Below are 18759 nucleotides of genomic sequence, written 5' to 3'. Positions count from 1 at the left end.
GAGAAGATTTTCAGACAGAACTAAATTTACAACTAATGAGGTAGGTGATCCTGGGCAAGTCTTTTAATTTATCTGAGGTTTAATATCCTTTAGCTGTTAAATAAAGGGATTAAACTAGATAAATGCTAAGATTCTTCTGTTTTAAAATTCTATGAATAAATGCAGCAAAAATGGCAGTCAAGAATTTTATAATTTTTTTAAAAGCGTACATCTCAGTGGAAAACCAGACATTAAAAAACAAAGAAGACATTAAGTAATTCCTAAAGCAGTATAATATAAAGTTCACAGCATTACCTATAAATATTCTTGCCAAAAGAAAAAAAAATGTTCTTGCCAAAATACTGGATCTAATCAAGCTTTGAGAGCTAACCACATCCATGAAATACGCAGGGTATAGCAATAAAAAGAGACATATCCAGAATGTGGTACATGTCATAATACCACTGACCTAGTTTCCTAAGAAAAGTCAACAAAGGAACTAACTGCTCTAGATCACAAGAGATTCAAGAAACAAGACACCCTAATACAGTGCATGAGTGAGTCCTCCCTGAATGCTGTTTCAAATAAATATAGTTTGAGAATTGGGGAAATGATTATTTTATTGGGACTGATTATTGGATTTTGATTGTATAGGAAAAATGCCTTTATTTTTTAAGAGATTCAAATCTAAATACAGAGGAGTAAAATGACATGATGTGAGAGACTGATTTTGAAATATGTGAACAAAAAAAGGAAGGAAGCAAGAAAAAAATAATTGGGTAGATACAGCAAATAGGTGAAAATCGTCAGAGGATAAGATGGCTGGATGGCATCACCAATGCAATGGACATGAACTTGGGCAAACTTCAGGAGATGGTGGGGGACAGAGAGGCATGGAATATTGCAGTCCACAGGGTCACAAAGAGTTGGACACAAATGGGAGACTAAACAACAATCATTTGCTTTGCTGTGTTTACATATAATACATAAACAAAACATAAAAAGAATAAGTCATAAACATTTCATAAACTTCCACTGAGCCTTGCAATTATAATTACTCTGCCTTCAAAATAAGTTAAAATAGCTTATCCCCACATTCTGCTTCTGTTTCAATAAATATCTTGGATTCAATATTTCTTTCACAAATGAAATAAAATAGCTAAAGCCTAAAAATGCTAACAAAAATATATAATGAATAAACATGTGAATAATTATTAAGAACTTGATAAATATAAAAAAACAACTTTTCAGGGCTTTTGTCTTTAGGAATTGAAGTTCAATGAATTATCAAGTTATACCTCTAAAATTCCATCATTCTTACGCTAGCAGATTATTTACCTGAAAACTAGGTAACAGAACTTAATTAAGGGTAATATCTTATTAAAATAAAAATGATGCTTCCAATAGAACTAAATGCCCATTTTTGCAGTTTCCAATTTGATCTTTGATTCTGTGCTCTATTCTAGCTTTTCTCTCTTCTTCCCCAAATTTTGGCTCCCCCTCAAATTTCATGCATGTAGAAACAAAGCATTTGTATAAACCTTTCCATCTACAATTTCATTCAAAACAAACAAAGAATTCTGATAACTCAGTTATATCTCATTTTTCTTATAGAAAAGATGTTTATTCTTTGTAAGCAAATTATTATGTAAAAAATGACAATTTAAAAACATTGGTTTAATTTTAACATGGGATATGGGCATTTTTCCATGTTTTAATAGTTTCTTAAACTTTTAAAAATAACTAATAAAATGTTTTTATTAAAAGAAATTAACTGATCTATATTTTGCCATCCTAGTATGAAAACTCTAACTATAAATACTATGAATACCTTTTCTTCAAGAAGCAATTCCAGAAAGATTATAAAGAAAGATTATTCACCATTCAAAAATACATCTTCAGAAGAGTCCTTAATCTATTCCTCACCAAGCTATATCAGTTTCAGGCCTTGTCTATTAAAACTACAAAGTCTAAAAGTATATGAAATTCTTTATCTCACTGTTCAACAGATAAGAGAATAAAGAAAGCAAAGCTACAACCTATAAGGAAAGGAAAATGGCAGATACTGGTATCATAGGAGGAAAAATGAATTTATAAGATAATCAGTTTCTAAAGCATAACTATTCTTATACTTTATTATAATTATGATTTTCTCCTGTATTTCTAATTTTTATTAAACAAGTATATATTACTTTTATAAAGAAAATAGGAAAATTTTCCTCATAAATGCATGTGTATAGTATGTATATATACGTATATAAACACATGTGTGTATAAACAGTCCCTCTGAATATATATATATATATATTTTTTTTTACAGAGGAGTCTATAAATAAGTCTACCACATAATTTCTATGCAAACGTATTCATGTATTCGAAATCACTCTTATTCAAGGAAATTTTTCAAAAAATCTTTTTAAAAAGAGGAGTATCTAAGTAGAAAATGTATTTTTTACTATTTTATTTTTTGCTTGGCAGTATCTACATAAGAGAAAATGGTTTAGGGACACACATTATTATAAGCAATTGGCTGAATTATTCCTAAAATGTTGTATATGAAAAACTTGGAATCCAGCATGTATTATTGCTTTTTACTGAAATCTTAACTGATAACATGCCTTTAAGCTTCATTCAAATAAGTAAAATCAGATCAAAAGATGGTAGGTACTAAATATTCCATCTGAACCTTGAAAAACAATAAGCATTACATATCTTTTATGCCTCCATTATCTCTAGTTTCAATTTTTAACAATGAAATAATATTCTTAGCACAAAGATAATATCCACTATATTGTTCAAACTAGTATTCCAGGCAAGAACGTTGTCTCTGTTATCCATTCTATCAAGGTAAAAAAAAAATTTTTAACTGATATAAAGAAATACAAATTGGGTTCTAACAAACATTTTTACAACCAGAAATATTTCTAAATCATGGCCAACCATTCACTATAAATACTACATTACCAAATACATTTTGGAAAAATGATTCAATATATGAGCTCTCAATAATCATATGATAAAAAATTCATATCTAATCGCCAAATGATAGAAAGGATAAAAGAATTTAGCTAAATTGTAAGAAATTTTGCCAAGACAGTAAATTTACTTTTTTAATATATGTATTCCTCTCTTCAACAAAATGTAACCTTTCTGAAGAGATTTGTTTTTTATTTGTTATAAATTGCTATATACCTCACACCAAGAACACTAAGCATTTAATATGTCCCTGTATGAGCAAATGAATAAAGTACGTTTCTGTACAAAAACCAGTCAGTTTTATTAATACCTAGGTAAGACTTGGAAGGAGACGAACTCTAAATGGCCATAGCCAACACTTTTTGCTGTGAGGTTATCTAGGAAAGATATGACTTGACATATATGAACTAAAATGCACAATAAAAAATGCTATTACCTTTTTCATAGACCCTAAATTTGTAAATTCTGAAAATTAAACATTTCGAGCTTTTCCTGACAAAAAAATAAAAATTCCTTTTTAAATAATTCAAGACCCTAGGAGCTTGAAGTTCTTTATATTATCTAACACTTAAAAGAATTATGTTTTAAAAGTAATAAATTCTTCCCATTTTATTGTAACCTTTTTGCATATCTCAGATTATAAGTAATTTTTAAATATTATAAAAGCATGTGATTCTATGATAAATATTTCCTAGAGAAAATATCTCACTTTAATAAAATGCTATAAATTTACCTTTCTGCAGTAGTAGACTCATCAGAAAATTCAGTATCTGCTGAACTTTTTCTACTATTATTTGACCTCCAAGATGATGCCAAAGGAAGTTCTTCTGAAGACATAGGTCTTGGCCTTTGGCCAATCCCAGATGGCTGTTGTAAACCTGCAGATTGTTCTTCAGTGCTTAAAACAGCTATAATTGCTCTTATAGTAGCTTCATCAACTTGAGACCAAGGTTTGGATGGAGCTCTCATTCGACGTAAAAATAAGCTGTGCCACTTCTGTCTAAGTTGCAGCAATAAACTGGCTGCCTGTAATAAAATAGCTTTTTTTCAGTTCAAATGAAAGTGAAAGTAAAAGTCGCTCAGTCGTGTCCAACTCTTTGCGACCCCACAGACTATACAGTCCATGGAATTCTCCAGGCCAGAATACTGGAGCGGGTAGCCTTTCCCTTCTCCAGGGCATCTTCCTAACCAAGGGACTGAACCCAGGTCTCCTGCATTGTGGGCAGATTCTTTACCAGCTGAGCCACCAGGGAAGCCCAAGAATACTGGAGTGGGTAGCCTATCCCTTCTCCAGTGGATCTTCCTAACACAGGAATCGAACCAGGGTCTCCTGCATTGCAGGCAGATTCTTTACCAACTGAGCTATCAGGGAAGCCCTCAGTTCAAATAGGTAACAGCAAAATATGTACCACACTTGCAAGACAATTATTCTTCAGTCTGAAATTGTTTCCAAAGAACACATTTCACACTTTATTACCAATTTCATTCATTTTGTTGCATGAAAAAAATAAAATTTCTTTACCACTTTGAGGCACTAGAGACACAAAATCAAGTTACACAGTCCAATGAGAGAGAAAGAAAAACAATGTGTGGTAAAGTGTGATTAATACTGGAAAAGTAACAGCAGGGTAAATAAAGAAAAAATACATTAAATTTCATTCGTACTTTATTTTACTGCCAAATGATGATGTCCAGAAAGCAGCTGAATTCATACAGAGAAAATCCTAAGCTAGAGATACAGATAAGATACGCCTGGAAGTTATCAGCGTATGAATGATTACTAAATCTGCACACAGAGGTAAGGTCCCTAGAAACTGTGCAGAGACAGTGTAAAGAGTGTAAAGCACATACTACTGGTGACCATCCAACATTTAGGGTAGAAGCACATACAAAAGGGTACATGAGAGAACCTAAGAAGGAACAGCCTCGCTAGATAGAAGAAGAATCAGGAAAGAGGAGTAGTATAGAAACTAGTGACAAAAAGTTGGACAGGGGTGAGGAAGGAAAATGGGGAAGGGTATGGGCAACAGTGTTAACTATGAGAGAAAGGCCACATTTATCGAGAACAGCAGTCTGGCTTTGACAACATGGAGGAGACAGCATCGACCACGGCAAGTACAGTTTCAGTGAAGGGAAAAATGGATGGGAATGGAAATGAGACTGCAGCAGGTTGAAGTGATCAAGGAATGCATGTAAAAAAGTAAGCTCTAGCCAGTATCAACTTTTGACAGTTCGTACTGTCCTCCAAAAGGATATAAAATGATCTTTAAAAGTAAAGATAGAATCAAGGGAAGGCTTTGTCAAGCAAAATTTTAATTTGATAACAAACATTCATCTTTTCTACTTGACACATGTAAAGAGAAAACAAAATGGCCTGATACCTTTCCCTTTACACAGAGTTATACAAAACAGAAGAATTTCCTGTGCACCCAGCACTCAGTATTTTCTCATATGCACAGACATAGTCGTATTCTATTCTCTCACACCGAGGGCTCAGTTTTAAAGAGACAGTTCTCATCACACCATGTATAGTTCATACAACTGAATGAAAAAAATCTATCACACTGCTAGAAAGCAACTTACCTCTGGCTCTAGTTTGAAACTAAGCCACTCATCAAGTTTTAAAGTTGCCAAATTAGCAGTAGTCCTGTCTTCCATTTCACTATCACTACTGTCATTAGGAATACCATCCGCTGTTCAAACACGTATGGAAAGGAAAAGAAATTCACTTTTACTATCTAACATCACAGCAAAAAAAGTAAGCCAATACAGATACTTTGCATTTACACAAATCTTGCTGATATACTAACAATTTGTGTGGAGAGTTCTCTAAACACAGCAGGTCACAAATTAAAACTCAGAATCTGGCCATTCTTTATTTCTCTACTCAAATTCTAAATATCATAATTTCTCAAATCTTTTTCTCAAATATTAAATATTAAAAAGTGTCTGCATAAACATAGTAGGATTATGGGTAACATTTCCTTTAAACAATTACCTTTATTTATGGTAAACTATCATTTAAATTCAAGTGGAAGAAAAAACTAAACTTCCTATCAGCAAGATTAATCAAAAATGCACAAATCAATATCAAGCTACCTTAGAAATCAATTTCAAGAATAGTGGTATATTTTAATATTTTTAAATTAGTCATAATACATCAAAAGGGAACTACTACCACATAAATTTCTATAATTTCAAATTCTGTTTGGTTTAATAAGAAAAAAACAGATTTTTCTCTCAAATAGATTTGTATTTCCATCATAATATATTTACCACGAAAAGATGAAGGTTCCTGAAGAGCATTACTTGCCAACCTAGCTGGTCCACAAAATACCAACACAGTGACAGGTGTCACTGCTGAACAGCATCTAATATTAGCTATCCTATGAGCTCTAGTCATTTCATCATAAATAAGCCAATCTGTGGGCAGTGCCTGGATTGCTGCAGTTTGACCGTTTGCTGGAGGAATCTATTAGGAAAATAAATTTTAAAACTGTTAACTGAATTTATCACTTATCGGTAATTGTACAAAGTCCCTCAGCAAAAGAGATGATGCATATATTACTACTCAAACAAGAATTAAAGCAAATCATTGTTCACATAGTTTGCACAAAAGTCCCTTAATATTTAACACATTACTTCTTTCGATTCTGTCAAAATTTTGTTCCAGTGTTGAATTGTACATTTGTAACTAATTAATTTTGCAAAGCATGTTGGCATTGGGAACATTCTTCATTGATTTTCAACTATTTAAACTAGACAAGTTTTACCTCAAGGCCAAAAAACATTCAAAAAGTTTTACCTTTTTATATTGAGGCTGACTGAGAACTGAAGTGGGATGAAACCGTACTTTTTTCTCCTTTGGGCCTGCCAATACTACATTCTCTCTGTCCACATGAACTAAATGAGGATACATGCCTGCAACCAACGCAGCTTTAACAACAGCCCAATTCTCAGAATTTGTGTTAACATCTCGAATGTCACCACCACCTCTTGCTCTCACAAAACCTAGAAAGACGAAAGAAACCACACCAACTTTTTCTACTTCACAAGATATACTTTTAAATTTGTGGTCTTCACACAAAAAAATAATGTATAACAGACACGAGTTTAATGATTCAAATTTCACAATAATTCATAAAATTTCTTCTGAAAAGTTTAACATATAGAAGCAATGTTCTAAGAAAGTTTAGGTTTACTTAGACTAAAGTAAGCAGTAGATAGATACACTGGGAAGTTGTGGACTAAAAAAAAAAAAACACTCTTGCAATAAAGTTCTCCGTAAACAGCTATCAGAAGCATCCTAAAATCATACCTAAAAACCTAAAATACTCCGCTGAATGATATTAATATCATGTTAGTTGTGATAGACACTAATCCTGGAAGTGAAGTCAAATAAACATAAAGTATTCTTGCTTGAATTTCAATAGTCTTTCATATCTCCCCATATTTGAAACAACTCTAAATCCTCTGGTTCATGCCTTATATCACTTTGGCACTTGAGCTATTCTAGAAATACAGGCTCAGGTACTTTTCTTCTATTTCCTTAAGATAAAATGTCACTCAAAAAGAAATTCAAAGAAACAATTCTAAAATGATATAGCAAAACTGGCATTCTCTTAAAAAAAAAAAATCAAGTGCCTTCATGTGCTTACTAGTTGTTTTATGTTCCAAAAATATAAAGGACAGCATTCATATCAATCCACTTAATTTTTAGCAATTTCTCTTCCATAAAACTAATTATTTATTAATAGCAATAAAATATAACAAGTACCATACCTTAATCTATTTTCCAAAAAAATATATTATAAATTTTTTATTGCCAACATTATAAAATCATTCATCACCCACAGCTTCTACATTATCATTTTTTAAATCAACAAATAAAAGTTAATATCATGCAGAAGTCTACAAAGTTAATACAAAGCAGTTCATGAACAAAAGATATACAACATGATAATGTTATAAAGATAATGCAAGATGGCATTAGTTAACATAAGAAGTACTATAAGGCATAGGCAGGGTACTCCCAGTAGTTGAAATAGGTTCTTTGGAGGAAACTTTACCTGATGCTCTAAGCTGACCAAGCAACTGAGTTCTCATGCCTATGATTATTTCCATGGTAGCTTGTGAAAGAAAATTCTTTTCACAAAAAGCTCGCTCCCACCCATCACTTCGAGCTTTCTGCCATGCCTATAAAAATAAAATTACACAAAAGACACACCACTTCTCAGTTAGGAAGCAAAGTAACTGAAAATCATTGTATTAACCATTCAAAGTCAATTCTTCTTTTTCTAATTCTCTTACAAATAAAGAAAACAAGCAAACAAAAACATAAATATAAAGAACAGATTGATGACTGCAAGAGAGGGGAGGTTAAGGGAGTGGAGAGTAGGTGAAATAAGTGAAGGGGATTAAAAGGTACAGACTTAAAGTTATAAAATAAATAAGTCCTGGGGATGTATAGTTAATAACACTGTATGGTATATTATAAAGTTTCTAAGACAGTAATTTTTTTCATTTTTGACATGAACATTTATTTTTTAAGTAATTTTTACTGGAATATAGTCGATTTACAATTTGTGTTAGTTTCTCTGCACAGCAAAGTGAACCAGTTATCAAGTGGGCCTTAGAAAGCATCACTACGAACAAAGCTAGTAGAGGTGATGGAATTCCAGTTGAGCTATTTCAAATCCCGAAAGATGATGCTGTCAAAGTGCTGCACTCAATATGCCAGCAAATTTGGAAAACTCAGCAGTGGCCACAGGACTGGAAAAAGTCAGTTTTCATTCCAATTCCAAAGAAAGGCAATGCCAGAGAATGCTCAAACTACCACACAATTGCACTCATCTCACACGCTAGTAAAGTAATGCTCAAAATTCTCCATGCCAGGCTTCAGCAATACGTGAACCATGAACTTCCTGATGTTCAAGCTGGTTTTAGAAAAGGCTGAGGAACCAGAGATCAAATTGCCAACATCCGCTGCATCATGGAAAAGCAAGAGAGTTCCAGAAAAACATCTATTTCTGCTTTATTGACTATCCCAAAGCCTTTGACTGTGTAGATCACAATAAACTGTGGAAAATTCTGAGAGAGATGGGAATACCAGACCACCTGACCTGCCTCTTGAGAAATCTGTATGCTGCAACAGTTAGAACTGAACATGAAACAACAGACTGGTTCCAAATAGGAAAAGGAGTACATCAAGGCTGTATATTGTCACCCTGCTTATTTAACTTCTATGCAGAGTACATCATGAGAAACGCTGGACTGGAAGAAACACAAGCTGGAATCAAGATTGCCGGGAGAAATATCAATAACCTCAGATATGCAGATGACACCACCCTTATGGCAGAAACTGAAGAGGAGCTAAAAAGCCTCTTGATGAAAGTGAAAGAGGAGAGTGAAAAAGTTAGCTTAAAGCTCAACATTCAGAAAACGAAGATCATGGCATCCGGTCCCATCACTTCATGGCAAATAGATGGGGAAACAGTGGAAACAGTGTCAGACTTTATTTTGGGGGGCTCCAGAATCACTGCAGATGGTGACTGCAGCCATGAAATTAAAAGACGCTTACTCCTTGGAAGGAAAGTTATGATCAACCTAGATAGCATATTCAAAAGCAGAGACATTACTTTGCCAACTAAGGTCTGTCTAGTCAAGGCTATGGTTTTTCCAGTAGTCATGTATGGATGTGAGAGTTGGAATGTGAAGAAAGCTGAGTGCCAAAGAATTGATGGGTTTGAACTGTGGTGTTGGAGAAGACTCTTGAGAGTCCCTTGGACTGCAAGGAGATCCAACCAGTCCATTCTGAAGGAGATCAGCCCTGGGATTTCTTTGGAAGGAATGATGCTGAAGCTGAAACTCCAGTACTCTAGCCACCTCGTGAGAAGAGATGACTCACTGGAAAAGACTTTGATGTTGGGAGGGATTAGGGGCTGGAGGAGAAGAGGACGACAGAGGATGAGATGGCTGGATGGCATCACTGACTTGATGGACGTGAATCTGAGTGAACTCCGGGAGTTGGTGATGGACAGGGTGGCCTGGCGTGCTGCGATTCATGGGGTTGCAGAGTCGGACATGACTGAGCGACTGGACTGAACTGATCCACTCTTCTTTAGATTCTTTTCCCCTACAGGTCATTACAGAGTGCTGAGTAGAGTTCGCCGTGCTGTACAGTAAGCTCTCAATAGCTATCTATTTTATTTATAGTAGTGTATACAGGTCAATCTCAATCTCTCAATTTATCCCTCCCTCCTCCTTTTCCCTTCGGTAACCATAAACTTGTTTTCAACATCTGTGACTCTATTTCTGTTTTATAAATGTTCATCTGAGAGTAATTTTTGTTTTTTGGCTGCACCACACAGCATGTAGAGTCTCAGTTCCCTGATGAGGGAACTTGCATCCCCTGCGCTAGAAGTAGAGTCTTAACCAGTGGACCACCAGGAAGTCCCCAATAGTAACTTTTCCTATTGAGACATAACTGACTTACAACATGAGCTTCAGGTGCACAATATAATGATTCAACACATGTATATATTGTGAAATGATCACAATTTTAGTTAACAGACTAGAGAGTAGATCTTAAAAGTTCTTATCACAACAAAATACTTTTTAGCAAGGAAAGACAAGAAAGCCTTCTTAAGGGAACAATGCAAAGAAATAAAGGAAAACAACAGAATGGGAAAGACTAGAAATCTCTTTAAGAAAATTGGAGATACCAAGGGAACATTTCATGCAAAGATAGGCACAATAAAGGACAAAAACGGCAAGGACCTAACAGAAGCAGAAGAGATTAAGAAAAGGTGACAAGAATACACAGAAGAACTGTACAATAAAGCTCTTAATGATGCAATAACCACAGTGGTGTGGTCACTCACCTAGAGCCAGACATCCTAGAGTGTGAAGTCAAGTGGGCCTTAGGAAGCATTACTACAAACAAAGCTAGGGGAGGTGATGGAATTCCAGCTGAGCTATTTCAAATCCTCGAAGATGATGCTATGAAAGTGCTGCACTCATTATGTCAACAAATTTGGATAACTAAGCAGTGGCCACAGGACTGGAAAAAGTCAGTTTTCATCCCAATCCCAAAGAAAGGCAATGCCAACGAATGTTAAAATTACTGTACAACTGCACTCATTCCACATGCCAGCAAGGTAATGCTCAAAATCCTTCAAGCTAGGCTTCAGCAGTATGTGAAATAAGAACTTCCAGAGGTACAAACTGGATTTAGAAAAGAGAAAGGAACCAGAAATCAAATTGCCAACATACACTGGATCATAGAAAAAGCAAGCGAATTCCCATAAAACATCTACTTCTGCTTCACTGACTATGGTAAAACCTTTGTATGGATCACAACAAACTGTGGAATATTCTTTGTGAGATGGAAATACAAGACCCCATTACCTGCCTCCTGAGAAACCTGTATGCAGATCAAGAAGCAACAGTTAGAACTGGACAAGGAACAACTGACTGGTTCAAAACTGGGCAGAAGATTGTATACTGTCACCCTGCTTATTTAACTTGTATGCAGAGTACATCATTTGAAATGCTGGGCTGGATGAAGCACAAGCTGGAATCAAGATTGCTGCGAGATATACCAACAACCTCAGATATGCAGATGATAACACTTTAATGGCAGAAAGTGAAGAGGAACTAAAGAGCCTTCTGATGAAGATAAAAGGAAAAACCTGGCTTAAAACTCAATATTCAAAAAACAAAGATAATGGCATCCAGTCCTATCACTTCATGGCGAATAGATGGGGAAAGAGTGTCAGATTTCATTTTCTTGGGCTCCAAAATCACTGTGGATGGTGACTGCAGCCACGAAATTAAAAGATGCTTGCTCCTTGGAAGAATAGCTATGACAAACCTAGACAATGTTTTAAAAAGAAGAGACATAACTTTACCAACAAAGGTCCATCTACTCAAAGGTCCATCTATGGTTTTTCCAGTAGTCATGTGTGGATGTGAGATGTGGACTATAAAGAAGGCTGAGCGCTGAAGAATTGATGCTTTTGAACTGTGGTGTTGGAGAAGACTCCTGAGAGTCCCTTGGACTGCAAGGAAATCCAACCAGTCAGTCCTAAAGGAGATCAGTCCCGGGTGTTCACTGGAAGGTCTGATGTTGAAGCTGAAGCGCCAATACTTTGGCACCTGATGCGAAGAGCTGACTCTAGAAAAGACCCTGATTCTGGGAAAGATTGAGGGCAAGAGGAGAAGGGGTAACAGAGGATAAGATGGTTGGATGGCATCACTGACTCAATTGACATGAGTATGAGTAAACTCCAGGAGACAGTGAAGGACAGAGAGTCCTGGTATGCTGCAGTTCATGGGATCACAAAGAGTCAGACACGACTTAGCAAATGAACAACAACAACATAGTGATGGATCTTAACTAGACTTATTGTGGTGATCATTTCACAATATATACAAATACTGTCATTAGGCTCTACACCTAAAGCTAATATAATGTTATATCTCAATTATATCTAATTTTTTAAGCATAATTTAAAAATAAAATCTAAGACTTTATAATCAAATAGAATTATCATTAGATAATTTATACTCAAATGCTACAATGCTATAAAAGCCACTGAATGAACGAGAATGAAGTATCAGGTAACCTAAATACCTAGCTATGTAAAAATATTCACCTTTATAGATGTGCCTGCTAATTTTCCTTCACTAAAGTACGAGAGATTTCCAAATAAGCCATCATAATACCATTATATCTAAGAATCCTGTCACTCCAGGCCTTTAAAAATAACCTTATATCAACTTCCTACTCTGTGTGAGAATGCAAAGTGAGATTCCTAGAAATTACCTATATGTAGTATAGTAAAGCTTCTCTTTGAAAATGAGTTCTCTTGCTTCAGAATATAACTGAAAAGCTGGGGAAAAAACAGACTAGGTAGGAATTCTACTCCAAATCTTCCTCCGATTACAATATTATCACTTAATATTATAATATACAGTATCTAATATACCCAATTAATAACAATGCATCAACTTCTGTTCAATAATGCCCACAAAAAAAGCTTACAATTATTTTTTTAATTGCAATATCATTTCCTTTACTCAGGCTCACTATTCTTATCCTTTCTTTCCCATTTATCACTTTCCTCAATTTCTCACATTATCTTAAAATTTGTAAGTGATTTTTAGACTTTGCTTTATAAAATTAAATTCTTAGTATACTGTCCTAAGTACACAAGAAAGAGATACACTCTAAATAAATCAATAAATAGATGTTAAATTCAAAATAATTTTCTTCTAAGTTTTGTTCTATACACTTTGAATAACATACAGTTGTTTCTTAACTAAAATTTTACAGCATTTCTGAATAAGATATGATTAAAGATAAGGAATTTGAGCTTATAAAAAATAAATATACATAAAAGTAATATATATATATATATATATATATATACACACACACACACACACACACACACACACACATATTTCCACAAGGAGAAAGAAGAGAAAATGAAAGAAACTAGAGAAAAATATGATAATTTTAACATATTAGTAGTAGGAAGATATTCTTCTGAGCTATTAATAAAATGTGACTTTATAATGAAATAAAATTAATGGAATCATATCTATTTTTTTAAATTTGTTACACTTACTCTAGAAATGTGTTTAGCAACATTTCAAAAATAAAATGACAACAATATTACCTGGAATGCTCTGAGAAGTGCCATGTGGTCACTGAAAGTTCCTGCAGTGAAACGTTTCCTACAAAGCATAGCTGCACGTTTCTGAGAGGCCTGAGTTGGCAGGACGAAAGGATCTCGATAAGCTAGTGTGCAGGCAATTGTAAGGATGGGATCCAGACACTTCAAAACAACAGCACACAGGACCATTTTACCAAGATGTGGCTCTACTGGCAAGTCAGCCAAATGATATCCAAGTTCAGTGAGATCTTCCCATGCATCCATTGCATCTATTGTCTAAATAAAAGGATATAAAATAGAACTTGACATGATCAAAACTGTTTAATCAAACCCTATACTTAAAAATCCATAAGCAAGATACAAGAACATAAATTTTCTTTTGCTATTACATCTCATAAAAAAATTTCTGCTTCAAATATACCATGTAAAAATGAACTATACCTACTATTTTACTTTAATTACCACAAAAGAATTATTCAAAATACATGATTATTAAGATAATTTTTTAAGGTACAAAATTATTTAAGACATATTATCAATTGGTTTAAATTTCAAGTAAAATAGCCAGGTAAAATAAGTCTATAAAGATACCAACCTTAAGCATTTGTACAGCATTTCTTACAATTAAAGCTGGTGGAGGTTCAGGAGCTTTCATAAGGAAATCAGCAATAGCACAATTAACTGGGGCTAACAGCTTGGTATGTAAACACAGTTCCTGTAAATAAAAAGAGCAAATCATTTTGAAATGTTGACATTTATAGCTGATTTTCATTTTTTTAAAAATCTTAGAAATTATAGATCCCCAACAGAGACTAGTAGAGTCCCTGATTAAAATGAACAGCAAAGTAAACAATGTCATTCCATGAAAGATCTTTCTATGAAAGATGGGCTCATACTTTAGTGTGAGAATCTTAATAATCATCTTCCATCAACATCTATCAAGATTACTACTGTCCCTGCTGGCAATGTCTTCTCACATAGTCCTTATATATAACAATAATAGTCACTGTCCAAAAATCTTTTTTTCCCCTTTATACTGCATTCTACAACTTTTTATCCATTTGACAAATATTTAAGTGCTTGATAGATGCTAGGCACTACAGATTCAGATGGGAAAAAAAAGAAAAGCATAAGCAGACACTACCCTCATGGATTTTCATTGTGTGTGAAAAACAGAATAATTATATAATTAACTACTTAATTACAGTTGTGATAATGAAGGATAAAAGGAACTAAAGATGTAAACATGAGGTTCAAGAAATGGCAAGAGGAGGTGGCCATGGGAAGTCAAACACAATTCTCTAAAGAAATGACACAAATTAAGAAGATGTAAAGATTGTACGTACTAAGTAGCTTCAGTCATGCCTGACTCTGCAACCCTACGTACTCTAGCCCTCCAGGCTCCTCTGTCCAAGGGATTCTCCAGGCAAAGATACTGGAGTGGGTTTCTATGCCCTCCTCCACAGGATCTTCCTGATCTAGGGATCAAACCTGCATCTCTTAAGTCCCCTGCATTAACTCCCATGTAAAGATTAGTTAATCAGAAAAGGAATAATGGGGTGGATTCTATGGAGATGGGATAGCACATGTGAAGGCCCTGAGATACAAAGAAACAAAATGTGTTTGAAAAATCGAACCTACTAGTACGAGTAGAGAGAAGAGGAAAGGTATGACTTAAAAATTAAAACCAGAGACACAAGCAAGAGAGATGATTTAGGCTCTGGTTAAGAATTCTGCATTTTATCCTAAGAAGAACAGAAAATGGCACATAAGCATGGAGAAGGGGGAAGTAGTCCAGGTATATGGATGCCAATAATATGATCCAGTGTCTCTTTAAGATTTGGAAGCCAGCATGTAGCTTGGCATACCAAAGAACCAAATTAATATACTTCTGATAGTTTTCCCAACAAACTACACAGTGTTTGACTGTTCCATTAAGTCAGAAAACTGAAAGGAAAATAATTAATATAGACTAGGAAATCTCAGTGAATTCAGTTCCAAAACTAACAAGGTAAGCTCAGCAACTTGAACTGAGATTTTGGTATTATCTTTTGGACCTTAAATGATTTGTTTTCTACTTCTCATTGAGAATTTAAAAGGTGTATACAGATGTGGTTGACAGAATCCTAAAATGTTACATTAAAAAACAGTATATTTACAAACTATACCATAACTGAAATGCACTCAAGCAGCTCTTTAAAATTTTGGAGGTTTCTGAATTAAATTTTCTTATAGAAAAAATATTAGTTTTATATAATCACCCTCCATAATATATATTTTAGAATTTTATTTTATAAATTGATTTACTTTTAAGTCCAATCGGTCTAAGTTGAAATGATCCCTCTCCTCCCTCACCCAAAAAAATAGCATTTTAGAACTTAGTAAATTTCCACCTGTAATGGCATTCTCAAAAGTTCTGGAGTCTGAAATTCCAACATATTCTGGAATCGAAGTCTACTGAACAGTCGGAAACAAATTCCAGGTCTGCATCGCCCTGCCCTTGAAATTAAAACACAAAATAAAGGCTCAAACAAGGAATAAAAACCATAACAGGGAAACTGTAAAAGCAACGTGATTTAGGAGACAGAACAATAAACCAGTATCAGGACATCTGAGTTTGAATCTGTACTCTAATACTGATCCCCTAACCTTTGAAAAGACACTTCATAGGTGTGAAATTCAATTATTTAATTTACAAATGAGATTCATGAATGATATCTACCTGACAAGTAATACTTCTAGAAAACAGTATAAAAATTAATGCACATACATATATATATACACAAATAAAAGTGAATAAAAATAAATTATGAATAAATATATAGCAATTCAAATTTAATCAGTTTTATGAAGCTGCTACCAAGCACTGTGTTTCAGTTCAGTTCAGTTCAGTCACTCAGTCGTGTCCGACTCTTTGTGACCCCATGAATCACAGCACGCCAGGCCTCCCTGTCCACAGGGAGTACCTCTTTCAGTATCCATCATTTTGCCTTTTCCTACTGTTCATGGGGTTCTCAAGGCAAGAATACTGAAGTGGTTTGCCATTCCCTTCTCCAGTGGACCACATTCTGTCAGACCTCTCCACCATGACCCGCCTGTCTCGGGTTGCCCCGCGAGCATGGCTTAGTTTCATTGAGTTAGACAAGGCTGTGGTTTAGGTCCACTGATTAGAGTTGTGGAAGTTATACATTTCTATAACTCTAAAGGAGTGTCATTTACCCCATCATCAGAGACTCGCATAATTTTCTGGAAAGTACCAGAAATATACCTTGAAGAAAAGCAGTGACTTTTAATTTCATTTAATATCCTTATATCAGCTAATAGCAAGGCTAATACCAAGTGACAGATACAGAAATATCCCTATTCCCACAAAGTTCACAATCCAGAGAGACAAACAACTATAATACAGTGTGATACAAGCTAGAAAATCTGACACTGTTGGACCATTTCTTCCTTCACCATTTCCCTGACTACATACGCATTAGTTTGCCCATCTATCTAGCATCCTGTAAGAAATTCCTATCCTTCCACAGTCCTTAAATGCTGATGTTCCTTTGAGGTCAGACCTCAGATCTCTGCTCTCCTTACTCTACTCTCTCTCATAAGTGATATTAATAATCCTCGTAACTTCAAACTTCATTCATATAGGTCTCATTATCCTAATCTGAACCTGTATTTCAGAAGCCTCTTAGCTCCCCCTGGATTTTCCACAGTCAACTCAAACTTAACACAATCAAAAATTAACTGTCCTCATATCACCACTTTTCACATTTCACCTGACAATACCACCACCATCCACAAAATTATCTTAGAAACCTGTAAGACATCCTTCATTCCACTCTATTCCCTACCCCTGAACATACAATCACCAATATGACTCTCCTGAATTATTCTCAGGCATTCCTCAGAGGTATTTCAGGTTCAGTTCCAGACTATGGCAATAAAGCACACATAATAAACATAATAACAAACAACAATAAACAATATAACACACACAGTAAAGCAAGTCACCAGAATGTTTTGGTTTCTAAGTACACAAAAAAGTTATTTTACACTATACTGTAGTACATCAAGCATGCAATAGCATTACATCTAAATAAACAATGTGTATCTTCATTTTAAAAATGCTTTATCACTAAAACAATCCTAGCCATCATTTGGGCCTTCAAAGTCATAATCTATTTGCTGGTGGAGGGTCATGCCTTGATGTTGATGGCTGCTGCTCAGCTGAAGCCTGGAAGTTTTGGCAACTTGTTAAAACAGGGCCACAGTGAAGTTTGCCACATTTATGGATTCTTCCTCTCATAAAGGATTTCTCTGAAGCACGCCATGCTATTTGATAGCATTTTACCCACAAAACTGCTTTCAAAATTGGAGTCAGTTTTCTCAAACTCTGCTGCTGCTTTATCAACTAAGTTTAGATAATATAATCTTTTGTTTTGTCCTCCTTCTCAGTCAACAACTGCTATTTTTTAATATTGTTCTCTGCCGTGACAATGTATGTCTAAATACATATATAAACATAGACAGATACTTTTTAGCACAAGAAAATACTAGATATATGCTTTATACTTACTTTTTCAATTAATATGAGTTTCTGAAAACTTATCCACATAAGACACATATATCTACCTATTTCCTTTTAACAGTTACTTAGTAAGACATTATGCGGCAATAATATAATTTGCTTAACCACTTCACTATTTATGGACATTACAGTGTTCCCAGATTTTTCAATACTAATAATATACTGCTAAAAGCATTCTTAAACATTTATCTTTGCACACATTTGCAAGTATACTCAAGATAAATTATGGGAAGTGGAACCCACTGCAAAAAGGGAGATCTTGATAAACAATTTCAAATCATCCTGTGAAGAAGTCACACCAATTTACACTTTTAATTTTCCAACTTAAAAATTTTCATTGATGCCAATCTGATAAGCAAAAACTAGTACCTCATTAATTTGCCTTTCTTCACATATATGTGAGATACATGTGGTATACATGAGGTTAATGTAGTGATCTTTATTTAATTGATTTATTCTGAGTTTTTTTGTATAGTACAGAAATTCATCTTATCTTACATTGCTTTTATTTTCATTTTTTAAATTTTTTAC

The 18759-nt window shown here is 34.4% G+C and overlaps 1 protein-coding gene across 1 annotated transcript in view; it reads right to left on the bottom strand.

Moving 5' to 3' along the window:
- YTHDC2 (YTH N6-methyladenosine RNA binding protein C2) overlaps nt 1-18759 on the bottom strand; it is a 71990-nt gene that overhangs the window by 13610 nt on the left and 39621 nt on the right. The window contains exons 18-25 of the mRNA XM_015096775.3: nt 16034-16139; nt 14236-14355; nt 13644-13916; nt 8025-8151; nt 6761-6966; nt 6232-6427; nt 5539-5648; nt 3689-3981 (exon numbers count right to left, since the gene is read on the bottom strand). Coding sequence (XP_014952261.2) covers nt 3689-3981; nt 5539-5648; nt 6232-6427; nt 6761-6966; nt 8025-8151; nt 13644-13916; nt 14236-14355; nt 16034-16139 — 1431 coding nt within the window. The remainder of the gene's footprint in view (nt 1-3688; nt 3982-5538; nt 5649-6231; nt 6428-6760; nt 6967-8024; nt 8152-13643; nt 13917-14235; nt 14356-16033; nt 16140-18759) is intronic.

This window comes from Ovis aries, chromosome 7 (assembly GCF_016772045.2).
Source record: "Ovis aries strain OAR_USU_Benz2616 breed Rambouillet chromosome 7, ARS-UI_Ramb_v3.0, whole genome shotgun sequence".
Taxonomy (NCBI): Eukaryota; Metazoa; Chordata; class Mammalia; order Artiodactyla; family Bovidae; genus Ovis; species Ovis aries.
Note: the sequence above shows the minus strand (reverse complement) of the source record. Positions and strands in the feature narration are given on the sequence as shown.